This window comes from Jaculus jaculus, chromosome 2 (assembly GCF_020740685.1).
Source record: "Jaculus jaculus isolate mJacJac1 chromosome 2, mJacJac1.mat.Y.cur, whole genome shotgun sequence".
NCBI classification, from domain to species: domain Eukaryota; kingdom Metazoa; phylum Chordata; class Mammalia; order Rodentia; family Dipodidae; genus Jaculus; species Jaculus jaculus.
The window spans coordinates 105,863,264-105,887,091 of record NC_059103.1 but is presented as its reverse complement, the minus strand read 5'-3'; the positions used below and the strand labels follow the sequence as shown (position 1 = coordinate 105,887,091).

General features: G+C 42.7%; 1 protein-coding gene across 2 annotated transcripts in view; it reads right to left on the bottom strand.

The window, feature by feature from the left end:
- Positions 1–23,303, bottom strand: part of Tspan5 (tetraspanin 5) — a 193,043-nt gene extending 169,740 nt beyond the window's left edge. For both annotated transcript variants that reach the window (XM_004661635.2, XM_045143983.1), the window contains exon 1: positions 23,088–23,303. In XM_004661635.2, the coding sequence (XP_004661692.1) occupies positions 23,088–23,168 (81 nt within the window). In that variant the 5' untranslated portion in view covers positions 23,169–23,303. The remainder of the gene's footprint in view (positions 1–23,087) is intronic.
- Between the last annotated feature and the right edge of the window lie 525 nt (positions 23,304–23,828).

Below are 23,828 nucleotides of genomic sequence, written 5' to 3'. Positions count from 1 at the left end.
CGGTTGTACGTGCACACAAGGGGGCACACATATGTGGAGTTCAACTTCAGTGGCTGGAGACCCTGGTGCACCAATTCTCAATCTCTCTCTCTCTCACTCTCACATTAAAAAAAAAAAAAAGGCAATCTGTTGGGTTTGCCTCAAAAAAAAAAGTAGAGAATAGGTAAGAAAGGTGAGCAAGAAAAAATTAAAGGCCCAAAGGATTTGTAGTGTTCTTTTCAATATGTAAATCCTAAGATAATATAAGCAGGACTGCACAAGGCCAATGAAAGCAAAGTTCCTTCAATACTGGACCCTAAAAAGAACAACAAATTAAATATTTGCACAGCCACTCTTGTTCAAAACCCTCCAGTCTTCTGTTCTCCCAGCAGCCAGATAACCTTTTTAAAGAATTTTGAGAAGAATTTAGTTTCCCTAAAGCAAAATACCTATCTTCTCAATTCTGGAATTAAAGTCACAGAAAAAAAAGGAGACAGAGGAGGAAATTGCATAAGAAGGATCTTTTAAAATTAAAAATTGCATTTTGAAAGTTTCTCAGCAATACTGAATGATCTGCTGGCTATATCCAGCTAAGATGTAGTAATTTTGTAGTTCAAAGCAGTTATTTTCCAGTCTCTATCTAAGGATCGAAAAACTACAATAGGTTTCTTTCTGATTTTATTGTAGCTATCAAAGCTGATCTCTGGATTTTATTTTAACTTCAAAGAAGTTTCCTTGAGCAGAGTGTAATAGCTCACACCTATAATCTCAACACTTGGGAGGCTGAGGCAAGAGGATTTTCATGAGTTTTAGGCCAATCTGGGCTATAAAGTTAGACCTTGTCTTAGTAAAAATAAATAAAATGTTCCATCTCATTTGCAAGTTTACTGTGATAAAGACATCTTATTCTCTTAACATGAATGAAAATGTTTACAGGTAACACATTTGTCCAAACACAGTACATTTCTATGTTTAAACAATAACCCAAGGGCATAGATCAGTATTTAACAGCCATTAATGAGATATATCTATATTTAAATTGAATATATATGTGGATATGCATAAATATACTTCACAAAATATAAAAGATATTCCCATGCTTTTTTCAGTGCCCCATATCCCCTGACGTCTACAATACTGATTCTGTATCTAAAGACAGATAAGTAAAGCACTATTTCAGATGTTATGTAATTGTTTCAAGTCCTTATTGGGTAGTACATTAAAAAACTTGTAGCAGAGAGTGACAAACCTTATGGACTCAAGGAAAAATATGAAAATGCCACATACAGTTAGATCAGCTAAATAGCTCTTCATTAACTTATTCTTTCAAAAGCCAACAAGGCTAACAAGGCAAGAACCAAAGGAACATTACTTTCCTTGGGATTCCAGTTATAAGGTAAAAATATAATTGCACTACATAGCTCTTTGCCATGAGTCAGCCTGTGGGTAGTGGCTGCCTGCCCCTGGCCAAGCAGGGCACCAACAGTAAGACAGGCACTCAGGGAATCCAGCTGGTCTTCTGACTGGAACAGGTCACGGGCAAAGATACAGAAAACTAAGAGTCTGGTGTCTTGAAATTTTTGTTTCTCGGTTACTTAGCACTGGTAACTCCTTCCTCTGAAGTACAGAATTTTTCAAATGCCTACAGGAGATTTATTGATTTACTGTTTTCTCCATCCCTTTTTCTGGTCTAGTGAAATTGATGTCCACTCATAAGGCATTGCTCTATATGTTGGAAATACTTATTTTAAATGTTATCCTGAGGGGGGAGATGCTGGTAAACTCAAAACAAATGCTTAAAAGCTGGTGATGTAACAGCATGTTCTTCATTTCGAAGTTAACTGCAGTTTGCTAAATTCAAATCTCCATAGATGACTAGGAGTGAAATTCTAGATTATTTGACTTGCATATGTGTTCACTGCTCTCAGCACTCAAGAAGGAATATCCAGTTTTGATGTAGTTGAATGAGAAGAAGGTATTATTGGAATAGAGAATGTCTTTTCTTTAAAAATGTTGCATCAAGATTTCTATATTTTTACAACAGAAAGGCACAAAGGAGGGGCCTTATTTTTAATACTTTATTTTTATTTATTTATTTGATAGAGAAAGTGGGAGAGAGAATGGGTGCGCTAGGGCCTCCAGCCACTACAGATGAACTTCAGACGTGTGTGCCCCCTTGTGCATCTGGCTAACATGGGTCCTGGTGAATCGAACCTGGGTCCTTTGGCTTTGCAGGCAAACACCTTAACCGCTAAGCCATCCCTCCAGCCCAAGAAAGGGACTTATTTTAAAATGCATCAAATAAAAAGTAATCCCAACACTGAACTTGTCAGTAGGCTGGAGGAGGGGAGGAAGAAGCCCTCTGAAAGAGACTTATTCAGCCTGAAATACAACTTTCCAAGGCACTTTACCTCTCATCCCTAACTACTCTGTAAGCCTGGGGTTCACAACTTTTCAGAAGTGAGGGAAGCCTCTGCTCCCCCTTCACCACACCACAGGAAATTGAAATGGAATAGACAAACATTTAAATTCTCCAGCCATCTTAACTTCTAAAGATCCAGGCATGTAACTAATGCATATGCCTTCTTCTGCAGGTTATTTAAACATAACATGTCCCAAATTAAGATTCCAGTGATCTAGAAGAGGAGACCATTTCAAAATACACCATTAAATAACCTTGAATAAGGAAGCCATTTCCTTTCAATTCTCTTACTCCTTTTCTCTAGTCAAGGAGAAAAAAATCTCCATCTGATGGCAGAATGTCAAACACTTGTATCCTTGTTAACCTCCACAGCAACAAAGGAAACAGCCCCGTGGCTCAGCCTACCAGCAGACTCCAGCAGCTACCTGGAACTTAATAAACCATATTATTGCCATTGTGTGCCTTTGAATAGAGATATTTTTAAATGTTTCCTTTCTAAAAAGTATATTTACAGCTTAAACACAGAGCTCACTTAGGAGAAAAGAGTAAGTCTGAAACGGACTGATCCTTCTGACTCAAAAGTGTGGGCAGCAGCCCGAAGCATCAGCTGGGAGCCTGCCAAAGGTGCATGCTGCATCATGGCTCCATTCTCATCCACTGAATCTGAAACATGTTTTACACAGGTACACCGAGTGATCTGTAGGTACATCAAAATCTGAGGACTTCTGGTGGCATGAGGGTTTGTCCAAGGCCATGCTGGTGGGATGAGGAGGTGATTCATGGCTTACGGTTTCCCACTGAGAGATGTGATCTTATTCGTGGACAGTGAGGTTGAGGAATTATTCTCAAGCAGGAGTGCAGGAATGTAGGGGAGTTCCTGGTAAACCGGGGTGTGTGGTGCATACCTGCAGCCTTGGCACTCAGGAGACAGAAGAAAGAGGATGGAAAGGCTGGACTATCAAAAATAAAAATAAAAATAAGAGGGCTGGAAGGAAGGCTTAGCCTGTAAAGCCAAAGGACCCAGGTTTGATTCTGCAGGACCCACGTTAGCCAGATGCACAAGGAGGCACATGTGTCTGGAGTTCATCTGCAGTGGCTGGTGGCCCTGGTGCAACCATTCTCACTCTCTCTCTCTCTCTCTCTCTCTCTCTCTTCTCTTTCTTCCTCCCACTTTCTCTGTCAAATAAATAAATAAAAATAAAAATATTTTTAAAAGATTACTACCAATATACCTTGATAAAATCCTGTTATGCTCTCTACATAACTTATTTTTACCACTGCATACTACAGTAAAAATTCCCCTTCCTCCTTCTTCTTCCCCCACAGAAGGCTGAGTTTCAGCAAGCCTTCTGCAGGGGAATGAGTAGCCAGACGCCTCATGCTCCAGTCTCACATGCCCTGGGCTTTCCTTCCAGAGCTGAGGAGCCTAGCAAGGGGAGGACTGTGCTCAGAGATGACAGCTGGTGCCTCGGGATCCAGCAGCAGCACTAGAGAACAAGTGTCCACACATCCCATTCACGCACCAGAGAAGAAGCCAGATGGTCACCCATGCACTGAGCCTGAAGACCCACCCTAAATGTGGCATTCCATACGCTGAGGCCTCAGACTAAATAAAAGGGGAACAGAAAGCCAGAATGTACAAGAGCATTCCTCTTTCCCTGTTTCCTAGTCAGTCAAGGTGTGAGGTGTCCTATCCACACACTCCTGCTGCCATGAACTTGGCCATGCCTTCCCCTCCATTATGAACTGTACCCTTAAACTGCAAGCCAAAGTAAACCTTTCCTCCCTCAAATTGCTTCTTGTCAGTTATTTGGTCACATGAATGAGAAAAACACTGGCTAAAGAAAGTGGGAATCTGAACAGCAAACAATAGCTGTGATTTCAGGGCCTACGCGCCAAGATAAGGATTGCATGGCGAACATTTGCTAGGACTTTTTCTCTTTTAGTTATTTTGAGAATGCACTTATGTAGGAAAAGGTGGTGCTTTGAGTAAGGTGTCCCCCGTAAACTCAGGTGTTCTGAATGCTAGATTCCCAGCTGATGGAGATTTGGGAATTAACGCCTCCTGGAGGCAGTGTATTGTTGGGGATGGGCTTACGGGTATTATACTCAGTTTCCCCATGCTAGTGTTTGGCACACTCTCCTGTTCCTGTTGTCCACCTTATGTAGACCGGGGGTGATGTCCACCCTCTGCTCATGCCATCATTTTCCCTTGCCACTGTGGAGCTTCCCCTCGAGCCTGTAAACCGAAATAAATCTTTTTCCCACAAGCTGCTCTTGGTTGGGTGATTTCTACCAGCAATGCGAACCTGACTGCAACAGCAAAACATTACAGAAAACAAAGAAAATAAAATAAAAGAAAAAAACATGCTACAATGTACCATTATATTAACAGATCTGAAGGAAAGGATGAGCAAACTAGGAAAAGATAGGATGGGGTTGAGAGAAATCATGGTAATTATTAATACCTACAGAGCATGCCAAGCAATGTGCACACATAACCACTCTCACCCTCATGATTGACACAGATACATCAGTACATCATTCATATATATATGAAAGCAGCAAGAGACAGAAGGTGTGGGAGAAAGAGAAAATGGACACTCCAGGACCTCTAGCAGCTGTAATGGTGAACTCCAGACCCATGTGCCACTTTGTGCATCTGGTTTATTTTGGTACTAGGGAATCAAGCCAGTCATTAGGCTCTGAAAGCAAGAGCATTAACTGCTAAGCCACCTCCAGCCCCAGATACTGCATGTTAATACTCCTGGTAATAATACTAACTAGGCTGAGGAGCTGTAGATCAATGATAGAACTCTTGCTTAGGGTGTGTGAGTCCTTGGTCAACCCCCAAAGTGTTGCTCAAAGTAATACCAATACTACTACAAAACTTGCCATTTGGCAGACAACAAAAAGCCGTAACTTGAAAGTAGTTAAGTAACTCTGTACAACGTGCTCCCTCCAGACATACAATGGCCTGCATATCCATGACCTCATAGTGCCTGACACTACCTACACAAGACCATCATAAGAGGAGGAAAAGACCATGACATCAAAATAAAAGAGAGACTGATTGAGATGGGGAGGGGATATGATGGAGAATGGAATTTCAAAGGGGAAAGTGGTGGGGGAGGGTATTACCATGGGATACTTTTTATAATCATGGAAAATGTTAATAAAAATCGAGAAAAAAAAGGAAGTAGTTAAGTAACTTGTCTAAGATCATAAGGCTAGAATCCAATCCAGCTGAGAAAAAGTACTGACATCCTTTGTGGTAGTTTGAATATATTCAGGATTTTCTTAAAGTTTGTAACTTAGATCTGCAGCCACCTGGCTGGAGGTGGTATCACTGTGGGTGGATCCTAGGTTCCAGCCCTAAGTTGAAGAGGTAGATTTGGAATTCTATTTTAAAGATATGCAAAGTGCCTGAGCTTTACCTGGAATTCCTAAGTGTTGGGATGCTGAGGCAGAAGGATCATGAAGTCAAAGTCAGCCTGTGCATAGCAAGACCTTCTAAGAAAACAAAAATCAAGAATTCTGCTAGTAGGTAATAGATGACCTATGTCTTCATTTGCTAAGGGTCTGGTCCATACTGACACAATTATAGCTCTGAACAAAAAAGAATCATTGAGGAGCAGAACTACCTACTTGGCAGAATGAAGTTTTAAGGCTGCTTGGGGGAAATATTAATACTGGGAGAAATTTTTGTTGGAAGCAAAACATGATACTTGGAGAAATGCTTAAGTCAAGTGTTCCTCCTTTATTAGGACTACTTAATTAGTACAAAGCATTAAAATAGCTGGCCTGAATATTTATTAGAGCGCCAGCTGTTCTCTCCAGATTTTTAGAAATTCAAGTCTTAGTGCCAAGTGTAACTTAGAAAAAAAAATTTGACAAGAAAAATGGCCCTGTGTCTTGTATCCACATGTAAATAGCAGGCAGTAGCTGGAAGATGCTTAAAGCATGGACATGTATAGAACATGAACATGCATAGAACATGAACTTGCATAGAACATGAAGATGCACATAACATGAACATGTATAGAACATGAACTTGCATAGAACATGAGATGCATAGAACATGAATGTGCACAGAACATAAACGTACATAGAACATGAAGATGGATAGAACATGAACATGTGTTGATCATGAACATGCAGAGAACATGAAGATGTATAGAACATGAAAATGCAAAGAACATGAACACACATAGAACATGAAGATGCAGAGGACAAGAAGATTCATAGAACATGAACATGTATATCACATGAACATGCATAGATCATAGAAAATGAATGTGCATAGAACATGAAGATGTATACAACATGAACTTGCATAGAACATGAACATGCATAGAACATGAAGATGCACAGAGCATGAAGATGTATAGAACATGAAGATGCATAGAACATAAATGTGCATGGAATAAGAACTTGCATAGAACATGAACATGCACAGAACATGAAGACGCATAGAACATGAAGATGCACAGAACATGGAGATGCACAGAACATGGAGATGCACAGAACATGGAGTTGCACAGAACATGGAGATGCACAGAACATGAACATGCACAGAACATGAACATGCACAGAACATGACCATGCCTCGGTGAGGGGTGCCAACGTGCTTTGTCATCCACTCCTGAGAATGTTTGGTGACTGAGTTTGATGATTACAAATTTTAAAATTATACCTTATAATTTATAATGAATAATCCTTTATGCACATATGGATGATGTCACAGAGATAGCCATAGGGTTTGTATGCCATCCTAGTTTCCTTTTTGCTCTATATTTATTTTTATTTTTTCAAAGAGTGGCAATATCGCTAAAGAAACCCCCCCATATAGTACAGATTTTAAATTAAGCTTTTTATCCCTTTCAAAATATTTCTAATTAAGGAACCCAGCAATGATTTAATTTTGAAATATTTTGTTTATTTTTATTTGAGTGTCACAGAAAGAAAGAGGCAGAGAGAGAGAAAATGAGTACACCAGGGCCTCCAGCCACTGCAAAGGAACTCCGGATGCATGTGCCCCCTTGTGCATCTGGCTAACGTGGGTCCTGGGGAATCGAGCCTCAAACCAGGGTCCTTAGGCTTCACAGGCAAGCACTGAACCACTAAGCCATCTCTCCATCCCCATGATTTAATTTTGTAAGAAAGGCAGGGGAAAGAGAAGAGGGAGGGAAGAAGGGAAGAAGAGGAATCATGGGAAAATGTGTTATGTAGAATACTCTAAATAGAAACTTTATTGTAAGCAAAACTGAAGCATCACGTCTGTCTTCTATGTTTGCTTTGCTGTCACCTGTCTTTGTGACAGTGCTGCCAACTTGGATAGAAGAGCAGAAAATTCCCTTCCACAGCACTGCAGCACAGTCACCTCAATGAGGCTGTCATATATGCCTGGCTCTGGACCTTTCTCCCCTGCAAAGAGAATGTCACCATGGCCACAGGTCCAGAAGGTAGCCTTGGACATGAAAACTGAAAGGAAGAGCTCAGCAAACAGGAGGCTGATGTGGAGGGAAGACAGCTTGCTGTGTTACACTCACATCTGTGGTTAGATAGCACCCACTCCAAAAATGGAGTAGCCACAGTCAGAAAGTCTAGTTTTCCATTCTGTCCATCACAGCTAGCTTCCAGCCATATATGATGCTAATTGTTGACATTTTAATTGCAGCACAAGTTCTCTTTAAAGAAATTCTCTCATTTTGTTTTTAGGGCTCTCCAGTTTAAAAATAAACTGGCACTTTTATTTTCTATCTATCTATCTATCTATCTTTCTTTCTTTCTTTCTTTATTTATTTATTTATTGTTTTTCAAGATAGGGTCTTACTCTAGCTCAGGCTGGCCTGGACTTCACTATGTAGTCACAGGTTGACCTTAAGCTCACAGCAATCCTTCCACCTCTGCCTCCCAAATGCTGGGATTAAATTCATGTGCCACCATGCCCTGCAAAACTGGCACTTTTGGATTAATAAGAAATTCCAGGTCAGCCTGGGCTAGACTGACACCCTACCTCAATCTCCACCGCCCCCCCCCAAAAAAAATGAAAGAAATTCCATGAGGGATGAATAGGCTACTTTTACTCCTTGTAAGCAAAAAGCAGAAGCTTCCTGTGCTGGTGAAACCAGTCACCCTTTGTTCATGCTCCACATCACCCATCTGTCCCCTCCAGAGAGCAACAGCAGAGAGAAACCATGTCTCTCCCATACTTCAAAATAAGCCACACAGCTAAACCTTGGCTAAGTACAATAGTAACCTGCAAGAGACTAATTCCATTCTGGCTGGGCCTGCTACATCAGATGCCCCAACAGAAGACTGAGGTCATCTAACCTGCAAATGTGTTCCCCAAAAACAGTGAATCTCAACTAGTCCTATAGAAGTAACCTTGAATTACTCACTGGCTCTTCTCCCCTCCCCTCCCTTACCTTCCCTCTCTTCTCTCCTATTCTTCTTCTTCTTCCTCCTCCTCCTCCTCTTTCTCTCTCCCCTGTCTCCCCTTCCTTCCTCACCGCTTCCTTCACCACATACTACTGCCATGATATACTGTTTGCACAGGCCCAAAGCTACAAGGCCACACAACCATGGACTAAGGCCTTTGACACTATAAACCAAAATAACCCTTCCATCCTCAAATTGCCTCAGGTATTTGTACAGTACGATGGAAGGCTAATAAAACATTTTTCAAGCAAAGTCCAGGTGTTGCAGTTAGCTTTGCACTGCTAAGAAGCAGCTTATGGGAAGAAGGGATTTATTTCAGGCTTACAAAATCTGGGGGGAAACCATTAACAGTGGAAAAAGCTGTCTCATTTTCATAGATGCAAGCAGAGACACCACCAGCCACGAGCAAATACCAACACCAGTAGGCACAAACAGTCAGAACTCAAACCACTCTCCATACACCTTTAGGCTAGACTTAAGATTTGCCTACAGCTGGGCGTGGTGGTGCACGCCTTTAATCCCAGTACTCGGGAGGCAGAGGTAGGAGAATCACTGTGAGTTTGAGGCCACCCTGAGACTACATAGATAATTCCAGGTCAGCCTGTACTAGAGTGAAACCCTACCTCGGGGGGGGGGGGGGGGGGATTTGCCTACAAACATACCTTAAGGCTGGATTCCAAGATCTGCCCCCAGTGGCATACTTGCTATAGCAGGGATCTACCTACTAGGGGCTCAAGGAGGATATTTAACCAAAAATGTCTGAGTCATAAAAACAGGAGTACAGACCAATGGAATAGACTTGAGGACCCAGGATTTGGGGCAAGCAACTTGATATTCAACAAAGGCACGAACAATATAGTCTGGAAAAAAGACAGCATCTTCAACAAATGGTGCTGGACAAACTGGATAACCACATGCAGGAAACTGAAACTTGATCCACATATTTCACCATGCACTACACTCAAATTCAAATGGATAAAAGACCTCAACATAAGACCAGAAACTCGAATACTACTGGAAGAAAATTTAGGAAGTACTTTCCATGATATAGGAATGGAAAAAGACTTCCTGAACAAAACCCCAGTAGATCACGATATTAAACAGTCACTCAACCAATGGGATCACATGAAGCTGAAGAGTTTCTTTACAGACAAGCATACAATAAGCAAAGCCAATAGATTACCCACACAATGGGAGAAACTATTTGTGGGTTATTCAACTGATAGAGGCCTAATTTCTAGAATCTACAAAGAACTCAAAAATCTAAACAGTAAGAAGTCAAACACACCCCACTTACAAAATGGGGCAAAGAGCTGGCAGTTTACAGAGGAAGAAACACAAAAGGCAAACACACACTTAAGAAAATGTTCATCATCCCTAATCATCAGAGAAATACAAATTAAAACAACTATGAGATTCTACCTTACCCCAATAAGGATAGCAAACATCAAAAAATCAAATGAAAATAAATGCTGGCGAGGATGTGGAGAAGTAGGAACACTCATCCACTGTTGGTGGGAATGTAGGATGGTACAACCGCTTTGGAAAGCAATATGGAGACTCCTGAAAAAGCTGACTATAGAGATACTAACAGACCCAGTTATTCCCTTACTGGGCATCTACCCTAAAACCTTCAAACCACAGGCCAGAGAGACTTGCTCAACCATGTTTGTAGCAGCTCAATTCTTAATAGCTAAGAGCTGGAATCAATCCAGATGTCCATCACTAGAAGAATGGATAACTAAGATGTGGTATATCTACACAATAGAATTCTATACAGCAGTAATTAAAAAATGACACAAAGAAATTTGAGGAAAAATGGTTGAACCTGGAACAGATCATTCTCAGTGAACTTACCCAATCACAGAAAAAAAAAAATCAACATATAGTCTCACTCATCTACAGCACCTAACCTGAATCTACCCAAGATACCTTACATACCCAGCAAGCATCTCATGGACTAGACACTAGGATGGATGGGGAGGGAGGGGAGGGCATTGAAGGGGTGGGAAACACTACTCTAGACCCAAATAGCAATGGTACCATAAAATTCTACTTCCTAAAAGCAGACCAAATGGTTGAACCTTCACCAGGCCTTTACAGGAAACACCTGAACCACAAGACACTGGAGAGGGTAGGATCAAGTTGAACCTAAAACTTCTACATCTGCTCTCCCTCCCACTCCCTATCCCTCGCTCCCTCTCTCTCTCTCTCCTCTCTAACTCTTGTATATTAGTTATATTACTCCTCATTTTCTTAGTGGGCACTGACCTGTAACTCCCAGTACCAGCATGGGGCTATCATCCACAATGAGCTTTTGATCAGAGAAACCTACAAGGTTTCCTAAAAGAATGACAAATTTCTGTCAGAGTACTTGATGACCCACCAAAGATTAGTGGTAAGACCCTATTGCTGAAGACACCATATGCAGCTGACACATAAAATGGAATGGCATGGCTGGAAGCCAGGAGAAAGTCAGTCCCCAGACAGTCAGCATATCTAGTGCCAGAAGGTGCTACACGGGTGACTGGGGGAAATGACCAATATCTGTCCAAGCAACTCATGGTCTAACCTACTTAGCAACAAATAACCGGTTGTGATGCCCACACAAGTGCAATAGTGTTACACAGCCATGGTGGGGAACCAACGGCTCTTGATTTGGCTAACTGATCCCCTCAGTGTTACGGAACCCATAGCTGGAGCTGGGAAACAAGTCAGAACCATATCCAAACATAAGCCCTCTCTCCAATATCAAGCTACCATCAATCATGGGCTACAAGAGGGCCTACACCTATTAAATTCTCTATTAAAAAAAAGTAATGGTTCTCTCCTTTGCCCTGGTGCTAACTTACTCTCTGTTGGAGAATCTGCTTCTCTTTTTCAGATAGATGTAGATCCTAAAGAGAGAGCCCATCATGCCACAAAAGGGCCCTGGCTGAAACTAAGAAAAATTGGTGAAACAGGCAAGGGTGCTGTTTTCCTGGTGAACCAGATACCATCACAAGGGGGAAGGAGATCAACATGGAGAAAAATCAACTCCTACCAAATCAGAAAGCCAGAGCCTCAGAGGCCCCCAACACCTCATCACTGAAGCAGACCAAATACGAACCCATCATGGCTCAGGGAAATTTTGCAGAAGAGGGGACGGAAAGAATGTCACAGCCACATGTTGGGTCAGGATATGCAAAGCCATTTATCGTACCAATAACTGTGACCTAACTCCACAATGCATGACCCATATACCTCAACAAGAAGGGGCCAATGGTGAGGGGGTAGGTCACGGATGAGCCTAATAATGGTACCAAACTGCCTGTATTTGCTGAATAGAAAACTAATAAAAAAAATTTTTTTAAATGTCTGAGTCTATGAGGACATACATCCAAACTACCACATTCCCCTTCTGACCTCCAAAGACTCATGACCATGATATTAAGCAAAATGTACTTAGTCCAGCTTCAAAGGTCTCATAAGCTTTACCAACTTTAAAACTGTTCCAAAGTCCCAAGTCTCACCTGAGATTTAAGATTGTCTCTTGAGTCCTGAAAAATTAAAACAAGTTGCATACTTCTAACACATAATGACATGGAATAAACATTTTCATTGCAATAAGGCATAACAAGGAGAGACTGGACTAATAAAGATCAATCAGCATCAGATAAACATCAAATATCTGCAGTTCACATCTGACATCTATAGCCAGTGACAAGAGTCTCTGGATTTCCTATTCTGCCCCTCCACCCCCCTCCACACACACCCCTCCATGCTGGACTGAGTAGCCTAGGGAAAAATTTTATCCCAAGCCAACAACACTCCATGGTAGCTATTATACAATCCTGATATATCCAAAACATCTTTGGATCTCCATTGCAAACCATCGTCCATGTTCACAGATCCATGCAATGGCCTTTTTTTGGAGGGGGGGAGGGGGGAGGGGCTCTAATACAAGAATTACAACAACCATGCTGCATCTCAGCGGTGGCTCCTGGGGCTGTGCCCTGATGTGCCATTCTTCTTCTCTCTATCTGCCTCTTTCTCTCACTCTCTCTCAAATAAATGTATTTTTTTAAATGCCTGAGTCTATCGGAACACACATTCAAACTACCACAATTGGCATCCCAAAATAGCAAAACTAAGAGCAAATATTCTCTGGAGGAAGGAGAGCTAGAAATGCAGCAGCCCAGCCTCCCATGCAGAATGCCACCACACTGTGACTCAAAGATGCTTATGACTGCTGCTAATACAATTGAAAACTAGTGTACCAAGTTAAGACATTTAAATAGGAGAAATAAGTATATAACACTCAATCCAAATTCAAATCATTAGCTGGGAGGTTAAGACTTCAGATTAACACCTAACCTGGATGGATGGTCTCAGGAGAAATTCACTTGTAAAAGAGTTGGAGGTTTGACTTCACTAGAAATTCAACCGAAACCAGCAATGTTCCCTGGCTGCTAGCATACATATGCACAGTTTAGCCTGGATGAATAACTCATATTTGCATTGATTTACCTCTCACCAAGTGCCTTCACATGCATATAATCTCATTTAATACCACATAATGATTGTGAAAAATTAGTTCCCCAGTGTTTCCATTGAGCAATTCAACACTGCTCCCTACTGTGAAAATCACTTTCTTAAAGATGAACCTCAATGTAGCAGAGGCAACCCCATGATATGAGAAAAGACTTCTAAGTATCACTGTTAAGTTATGGAGCTTTACCCTACATAGAAATTATACAAATAAATACAAATACAATATGTGCATGAATTCCCAGTTCTGTCTATCAAGAAGATCGTGAGTAAATAACACCCTAAATCATTAGCACACTACACAATCAAATCTCAGCTTCTAAACACTATTCTCTATTCAGAGGAACCAAAAGTCTTTGCAGAAATGGCAGATAACAAAAGATGACACAGCAAAGTTACAAAATGAGCGTGACAAGATCTTGTTCTGCCGAAGAGCAGTGATGTCCCCAAAGACTGACAGTGGTCACAAAGATACAGAAGAAACTGTGAAAGGGATGCCAATGGCCAAACCTGGAATCAGTTTAAGCATCAAAGTGAGTAATGAGAATACCAGTTGAAAACATGTGAGATCTTATATATGTATGTTAACTACTTGAAAATCTGATGAGAAAAGGACTATTAGCATAGTTTCAAAGCACTTGCCAAAACATATTTACAAATTACAAAAACAAATTAAAGTTACTATATCTTAGAGAAGCTTGGCACACAACACCTAAATCAAGAGGTCATTCTCAGCAGTTAAGCAAGCAAATATCAGTGCCACCTGATGAGATGCAAAGAGAACAGAGCACATCTCTGGACGGTTCCTGCCTGGGCTGCACTGCCTGGGTCCAAGCTGAGAAATGGAGACAAACCCAAACTTAAGACATTCTACACAACTTACAATCTTCAGATGCTCCAAGATCACGACAGGAGGACCGAAAGAGACTAAAAAGACAGATCAAGTATGATATGCAGCCCTAGCCTAAATTCCTTTGCTTTAAATGGCATTGCTGGAATGACTGGGAAACTGAATGAGGTCTCAGACTGGATGTACTTTTCTGGCTTTGATGGTGGTGCTATGATTATCAAGGAGAATATTCTTGTCCACAGGAAATTTACACTAAAGTGTTTGTGTGAGAGCCAAGAGGCTAGTAACATTGCCTCAAACAATTCAGGATAATAACAAGTTGGTTATACTATTGTTATTTTCCTATAGGTTTGAGATTTGTTTTAAAATGAAAATGGAAAATCAACAGTAAATTAAGAGGATAGAAGTTTTAAGGAGACATTCTATCTAGCTTGAAGACAGATGAATCTCTGTAACAAAAACAGATTCACCGGAGCTGGCAGTATATTACAGAAGAAAATCCTTCTTAGACTGGAAAGGTGATTCCTATAGACTTTTCAATCATTCTGAAATTCATTCATTCAACAGATATTTATTAAACACCTACTGCATTTAAGACACACTGTCTTAGGGAAATGACTGAGAGAGAGTCTCCACACAAGAGGCCATTATAATCTAATGAAGCATGATGAGTCAGAAATCTGAAATTTTAAGATAGCCAGGCATGATGGCATGCACCTTCAATCCTTTGGGAGGCAGAGGTGGGAGAATCTCCATGAGTTCAAGGCCACCCTGAGAGTACATAGTGAACTACAGGTCAGCCTGGACTAGAGTGAGACCCTACCTCTCAACAAAAAAAAGAAAAGAAAAAAAGAAATTTTAAGACAGCTTGGCATGGTGGTGCATACCTTTAATCTTAGCACTGGGGAAGCAGAGGTAGAAGGATCACTATGAGTTTGAGGCCAGCCTGAGACTACATAGTGAATTCCAGGTCATCGTGGGCTAGAGTGAGACCCTTCCTCAGAAACAAACAAACAAACAAACAAAAAGAAACAAAGAAATTTAAAAAGTCATCAGTGTTATGCACAGAAACATGTGAATCAAGAATATCATCCTTTCTACAGCCCTAATAAGTTAAGAAGAATTTATTTTTAAAAAGAATATCATCCTTAATACTTTAGTTGTCATTTATGAATTTTAGAGCTACAAAATAATTTAATATTCTATTATATCTTTAAGAACATTTCATCCTAAACTTTTTTGTGCTTGTGGGTGGTGTTAATTGAGGCATATGTAAAAACTTTATCACGTTTTCACTTTTCAATTATGAACAGATGTAAATGACTTACGTGATGTTTAATTTTAGAATAACAAGCATCTTCTAAAATAATTTCAAGCTGAGAAACTGGGGCTATAGTTACGGAAGAGACTTACTGCTCCAAAAGTGAACCCTGATAAACACTTTACACCATAAAAGTTATTTCACTTCTTTCTGCTCCAATTTCTCTACTGGTCACAAAGATATCCTAATATGATTTTGATAGTCTTCAAAGTGTTTTTTCAAAAAAAGACACTATCATGGTAAAGCTATGTTTAAAAAAGCACACTGTCTGTGGTGGTTTGAACGTAACCCCACAGCCTCAGGTAATTTTGATTAAGCTTCCAACTTAGTCTCTAGCAGGCTGTTCTTTTGCTCTCTCTGCTCTGGATCTATGATGAAGAAAGCCAGCTTCTGCCATGAAGAAACTTCCCCTGGAGTCTGTGAGCCTGAAATAAACCCTTTCCTCCCACAGCTACTTCATTCTGGTCAGGTGTCTGTCCCTGCAATGAGAAGGTAATTCTAACATGGCCCCAGGCACACTAGCATGCATCTAACAGCCCTAGACTCAGGACACTTAGGGAGGAGACTGTCATGAGCCCAAGAGTTCCAGACCACTCTACAACAAAGCAAGCCTCCCACTTGAAATCAGAACAGCGCACTGCTTCCACCTTTTGCCATGGACTACATATTACTGCAGACATTACAACAGAGAGACTGAACTAAATGAACTCCCTGTTGCAGCTTTGTGAAGGGTAGAATATTATTTGGTTTTCTAACATTTCCCTTTGGATTCATTTCAATCGTCAAGAGCACCAACAAACAAGAATGCTCCAGCATCTCTCAGAGACCTGGAGTCGATGGCTAGAACAAGCAAGTCGGTATTTTGCTGCTTTCCCCTCTGAGGTCTATACACATTTTGAAACCACAGGTTTCCCACATGATACTTCCACCGCCATCTTTAGCGTTCTTCCTACCATCTCCCTGTAATTCAAAAGGTAATTTAGACTCCCATATGGTTGCCATCGAAGCTAACAGATGTCTAGCAAATTAAAACAAAAATTACGACTTATAAACTGCTGATGTATCATCATTCCAGAACATCTTGGAATTTATAGTGAATCATAAGATAATACTTCCTGCTTGATGCCCCACCAAGGTTCTCTAAGTCTCCCTCCTCTCAAAACTGGAGCCCTGTAGAAGCAAATTACATGCAATATTCTGCCATTGACTCTGAATAAACCTCCACTTGTAACACAATGTAGTATCTGAAAGCATATCAAAAGAGAAACTGGCACTCAAGAAGCCAAGGCTGTTCTAGTCCTTGTACACAAAGAACAGAAAAACAAATTGGTCCTAACAAGTTATCCATAAGGTCTTCTCATCTAATAAGTAAATGATATATATTATACATGATATCCATTTGCCTCATTTTCTTGACAGATCTCAAGGGCATTATCATTACCTGGTAGCAACGATGCCAAAATCCCAGGCTAAGTTAGCATTGCAGAAGTTCTGTAGCCCAGGGTGGGGCTCTTATGGCACCTGGATGCAATGACACTCAGCATCTGTTAAATATTGAGGCATCATGCTAAGTTGTTATTTCAGCAAACCCTTGAAACTACAACTCCATTACATGATATACTTTATAAAACAAAAATGGCTCAGAGACATGGTGTGTCTTCTATAGATAGCGGTAAACTATATGATCTTCTGTGATATGACCTTAACACTGCTCCATCCAAACATGGGATCAAGGGATAGAGAGATTGCTTAGTGGTTAAGGCACTTGCCTTCAAAGCCTAAAGACCTAGATTCAATTTCCCAGGACCCATGTAAGCCAGATACACAAGGTGACACATGCATCTGGAATTTGTTTACAGTGGCTGAAGGCCTTGATGCACCAATTCTGTCCTTCTATTGGCCTCTTCCTTTCTCTCTTCCTTTCTTTCTCTCTCTGAAATAAACAAATAGAAATAAAAAAAAAAACTTATCCAAACATGTAATTGAGTAGATTTAAGAAGGCTTTAACTAATGTGCCATATTACAGTGTAGTTACACTGGCTAGAGCTTCTTCAAGTCTGAGAGGTAGAAGAGGCTGAGTCGGTGCTATAGCCAACAACTCCAGCTAAGCTTGCAACAAGCATCCAGTCATGGGAAAGCACTATCCGGGCATCTGTGGTGATTTAGGTCGAATATCCACCATAACTCATGTATTCTGAATGCTCTGTCCCCAGCTGGTGGCAATTTGAGAGGAAGATTTGCTGGAGGAGTTGTGTTGTTGGAGGCAGACTTAGGTGTTAAAATCAGCTTCCCCTTGCTACAGTTGACTCATTCTCCTGCTGCTGTTCCCACCTACTGTGGCAGAGGTGATGTCCAGCCTCTGCTCATGTCATGTTTTCCCTTTCCATCATGGACCTTACCCTCCAGACTGTAAGCCAAAATAAATACCTTTTCTTTCATCAGCTGCTTTTGGTTGGGTGCTTTACCTCAGGTAACTACAACAGAAATTGGTACAAGAAAGAGTTTATAGATACTAGAAATTTGACTGTTTGGCTTTGGGCTTTTTGGAACTGATTTGTGGGAAAAATGTGGAAAGATTTGAAACCTTAGCCTAAGAGATGCCTTGGAATGCTGTAAAAAGAGTTTGATGGACCATTCTGGGCAGAGTTGAAAGAACTAAATGCAGAAAGAACTATGTGTTCAGGCTTAACTTATGAGGGGTAGAAAGAGCTCTGTCCAGACTGGGATAGATGCAGTTTGTGTGAGAGACTTGTTGCTTTCTGACTATGTCATGAGAACTTAAGCAGGGCTGGGCTTAGAAGAAATGGACTGGTATGAACAGATGGAATATGGCACAGGAAGAAATGAAAGTTGGGGGCTGGAGAGATGGCTTACCGGTTATACGCTTGTCTGTGAAGCCTAAGGACCCCAGTTTGAGGCTCATTTCGCCAGGACCCACGTTAGCCAGATGCACAAGGGGCACACACATCTGGAGTTCGTTTGCAGTAGCTGGAGGCCCTGGCACACCCATTCTCTCTATTTCTCTCTCTCTGCCTCCTTCTCTGTCTGTTGCTGCCAAATAAATAAATAAAAATAAAAACAAAAACAATTACCCACCAAAAATTCAACCAACTTAAAAAAAAAAAAGAAATGAAAGTTGGGCAGGAGACTTCAGCCCCTTTCAGCTGCAACTGTTTGAGAGATTACCACCACTGAAATTGAATGAGCTATTCTGCATTGGGATAAAAGGGAGCCTGAATGCTGAAGAAGTGTCTTGCTCTTCAAAGTTGGCCTTGTTGCCCCTTCACTAACAAATCTGATAGCCCACCTGGTGCTATGGAAGTATAACAAATGCAAGAAAGAAAGGGTCATTAGATTTACCATGCACTTTGTTTTTTGGAAATATCCACTGGGCAATGGTAAGTAGGGTTGTTGGAATGCCTGTGTGAAAGCACAATGAAGCCATGAAAATGAACCATGGGTTTCAGTGAAGAGCCCAGGAAATGCCAAGACTATGACACAGCTGCCAAAAAGAGCTGCTGGCATGGGAGAGATTGTTCCCAGAGCTGTAAGCAGCCCAACTGGAGGGGCATAATTGGAGCTCCAGAGACTTTATCACTAGTTACAGATGTCAAACTTGGAGCAACAGAATTTGATGTTGGCCCTGTTTGTTTTAGATCTTTCATCTGTTCAATCTTTTCTGGCAATGCCATCTTCTGCAGTATGAATGTTTATTTGGTGTCATGTATTTCTGGTTTTACAGCTCATGGTTCAGAGACCTTGGACTATGGGGATGTCTGAACAGTACTGGGATTTTAAAACTATGGGGACTTTTTAAGTTGGACTAAATGCACTGCATGTTACATCATGAATGGTCATCAGTTAATGGGGGCCAGGGGCAGAATGTGGTGAATTGGATCAGATGTCCTCCATAAACTCCTATGTTCTGAATGCTTTTATCCGCAGCTGATGGCAAGTTGGGAGGTGGAGCCTTGCTGGAGGAGGTATGTTGCTGGGGACAGGCTTAGGGATGTTATACCCAGTTCCACTATGTTAGAGTTGGCTTACTGTCCTACTGTTATGGCCAAGGTGATGTTTTCCCCTGCCATCATGAAGCTTCCCCTTGAGACTGTAAGCAAAAAATAAGTACCTTCCTTTCCACCAGCTGCTTTTGGGCATTTCATCCCAGTAGGAGAAAGAAACTAGAACAGCAATCCACCCTATGGAGCCTTCAGAGAACTACAACCAGCCACAGAGACCCCAGGCTGAATCACCCAAATCACCCAAATAATACAACTCTAAGCTATACTGATGTTTTGTTTAAGCTATGTTTAGGGGCTGTTACGTAGAATGAAATAACCAGGGTAATGTAACAGTTAAGTATCAGGGCTAAAGTCCAAAGCAAAACATCATGATGAGATGTAGGGATTAATTCCCAAAAAGACTGACCTAAAGACAAAGCTCACTTCTCCTCTTTCTTCTAACCCAAAGACTTTCATTTTCTGAGAAGTGTCCTTGTTTGATGACATCCTCAATAAATCAATTCCTTCTATCTTGAGTTGATCTAGTATCACCATGTGGTAATGAGAAAGGAATCTGTACATGATGTTGACTTTGTTACTCAGAATATCACTATCACTATTATATAAAAGGGTTGAGATCTTACATATGAAACTGTAAGTTTAATAATAAAAAAATTTAATGACACAGAAGGATACATTTGAGACTCATCAGGCAGATACAGAAGCATGCATACCAGACCAATAAGTGAACAAGCATGAAGAAACTAGTGAAATATCTTTTTTAAGAGAAAGAATCATTGAGGAAGAAATGAAAGTACTAAAATTTATTTTAGCTAAGTATCATTAGAAACACAGTCAATCACTAAACAAGTCCCCCAAGCATATGCCATTTCCAATCCACATTAGGGCCCACCATCTCACGAATTTTTCTTGCACCACATATAAGAACTTTGAAGAATTAATTCTTTGTCACAACTGGAAAGAACTTCATAACTCACCCAATTTCTACATTTTAGTAGCTGAGAAACAGGCCCAGGGCAGTTCACTGACTAACATAGGCAACCTGTGATGAGAAGAGACCATGATCCATTCAATTTCACTTACAGGAAGTACACTTTCAAACACCTTCAATGAATTTCCAATTTAATATACATGTCAACATGAAGATGAAAGGTTAGGAACCATGGCCTCTGTCAGCAGCTTCTCCTTCACACATACAGGCGCGGCACCAGGTCTGCTGTCCTGGCAATCACATATAGGCTGGTGACTGTAGTGAGCAGAAGTGTGCAGCTACTAACCCCAACACTCCAGACACTGGCATCTTAGTGTGAATGCCTTCCTGCTGATCACCATTAGAGATCCTCCCCAGCAAGCTGGGACATTTGAGCATGAGGTAATTTGAGGACAGACAGCAGGATAGGAAAGGAATGGGGGAGCAGGGAGGGGGTCAAAATGAGGAGTAAGAGCCATCCTAAGGAGGCACCTACTTAACAATTCTGCCTGGAGCATTGGTTTAAGTCCCACAGCCTCAATCTGTTTTCTACAAACTGCCTCCCACCCACATGAAGATGATCAAACTCCAACAAGATTCTGTAACTCTCCATGCAAGCAATCCACAATGCAATTTGTTGAAGCTCTCCACAGTTCAGGGGTTTTACTGCAACCTAATCCAGAGACAGGGCTAAATTTGCCTCTGTGTTCTCTACAAAATTGCACCAAACTGTCAGGGAAACAGGCCCCAAATCCTTTTATTTCCTTTTCACCCTCTGCTATGAAGCTGCAGAGAAAGCCCCTGGGTGCTTCTTGTTGCCTGGTAGCTGAAATGTGCAACTTTTGGAAGTGTTCAAGCAGAATGAAGAGGCCTAGACCCACTGCCCTAGCAGCAGCCCAACCCCACACAGCCCTTGCTTCTCAGAGTCCAGAAGTTTCAAGTTGCAATCAAATCAGAATACCTCATTTGGAAATATGACTGCCCTGCCCACTACTTTCAAACATTTCCAGAAAGTGTCCATGAGAAAAGGCAAGAAAAATAAGGCGGGGTATTCCCAGGGACCACATACTATTGCTGACAAAAAAAAAAAAAAAAAGTCCCTGTGAATGGCTAGGTATATCTATCCCCACGCCCCCTTTATTAATGTGACCCAGTCCTGAGGAGAGGTGACAAACGGACACAAACCCATTTCCTTTCACAAAACATACTTGACTAATACAAGATCCACTTATAGAAAATAAAATGACCTGGTAAATGTGATAGGAAAAAAAAAAAAGAAGAGTATCCATGAGTATTCTCACAGATATATATTTATAGTAAACGGCCAAAATGAAGGGATACCCTATACTGAAACTGCTGGGGATCAGTTCAGTCATTGTTTATCTCACACGAACAGCAACTTGGGGATACCCCACAGATGGCCACCATCTTTACTTCCCATGGGGAGGGGGTGCCGGTGAGGAAGAGGTTGGGATGGGAGGAGATTCTTAGAAAATAGCATGGTCTTCCAACCCACAAGGGATTTCCCCTCGTCCTGGAGAACTCTTTGTCTGGTTGCTGAACACGTTTGCAAGATCGCAGAAAAGAATCAAAACAAAACAAAAGAGTAGGGTCCCAGCCTGGTTACAATAGGTGCCCAGCACGCGACAGTGGCAAGCAGAGCATGGTTTGAACGTGGTGTGCAAGCATCTGTTCTATTGGTTCCCCTGTAAAACATGTCTCACACGCCTTTGCATTTCTACAAGGGCTCCCAAAACCTGGCCCCCTCTGTGTCACTCCTCCAGAAAGGAGGACGGGAGGTAAGATCGCCCTGAAACATATGTTGATGGTGACTAGTTATTCTCCCCGACAATGATACACATAGAAATAAATCCCTCCACCCCACACGCCCACTTGGCCAGTCCATTGTGCAAAGAAAGCGCTTTCCAACCGAAGGAAAAGAGCGTGCAGGACGCGTTATTTACATGCACATTACAGAACCACACACCAAAGCATCCGCATCCTACACAAAGCCGAGATGGTGCAAGGAAGATACACGCTGAGCACAGCACAGACCAGCCGCGGCAACACGGAGCCAAGCCCTCGTCCAATCAGATCGGCGCTAGAAGGTGGACCTCAGGGTCGGCTCTGCCCGATTAGCCTGCCCCATTATGACACCACGCTCTGCCCAACATCCAGATCCCACAGGGAGCTCATCTAATCCCCGGGCTCGCTCCATTCTCAAACTGCCGAGCCCGTTCTTTCCGCTGCATCCCTGCTAGTCACCCTTTTAAAAAGCCACCCCACGGCCTGGCTGCCCCCTTCCCAGGCTCTGTTTTTCTTTTTACCACCTTCCATTCCTAGAAAGGATTAAATGTTTCTCCAGAGCGCAAGCTGCCAAGGCGGAAAGCAAACGCCTCTATCTCTCGCTCGCTCGCTCCCCACAACCCCCGGGCTCGAGCAGGCACCCCGAGGAAGGGGGGGGGGGGCTGAGAAAAGTAAAGGCAGCGACCGATCGTCGCCCATCGATCTGCTTCAGTAGTTGAAACCGCAGGAGCGCTCCAACTTACCCAAAATATGACATTGAAGCCAAATATGAAGTATTTGATGCAACAACTGACTTCAGGACCCTTGTAGTGCTTCCCGGACATCCTCTGGGTTCATGAAGACACTTGCCCCGGCAGCCCGAGTTGAAGCCCCGGAGCACGGCGGCTTGGAGCAGCCCGGCGGGGTCTCAGGGTCTCGGCGCCGGGACCGACCGGCGAAGAGCGGCTCCCGCACCTCCAAGCCCCTGGCGCGCCGAGGCCGGCGGAGCGCGGTGGCCGCAGCCGGCAGGGGAAGCCGCGTGCTGCACGCCCGCGCCTCGCCGGAGCTCGCCCCGAACACAAAGCGGGCGCCCGCGTCCGTGCGCCAGGCGGCGTGGGTCCGGCGCTCCGTCCGGGGGCTCCGGGCTTAACGCGGCCGCGCAGATGCCGGCGGAGACGCTGCCCGCCCGCCCGCTCGCTCGCGCGCCCGCGCCTCCCACCGCTCGCTCCGCCCGCCGCCCGCCCGCAGCTCCGCCCGCTGCCCGGGCTCGGCGAGGCGCGCGCGCGCTCCGGCTCCGGCGCTCCTGCGCGGCCCCACGCGGCCCCCACCGTCACCGCGCGGCCCCTTCTCCCCTCCCCTTCTCGCGCCAGCCCCGACCCCTCGCGGCGGCGGGAACCGTGCGGGTCTGACAGACCGAAGGAGGAGGAGGAAGCCGGGCACCAGGGCAGCGCGCCGATGCGCAGCAAAAGGGGCCGGGATGGTTGAGCAGAGCGTCTCTCTATGCC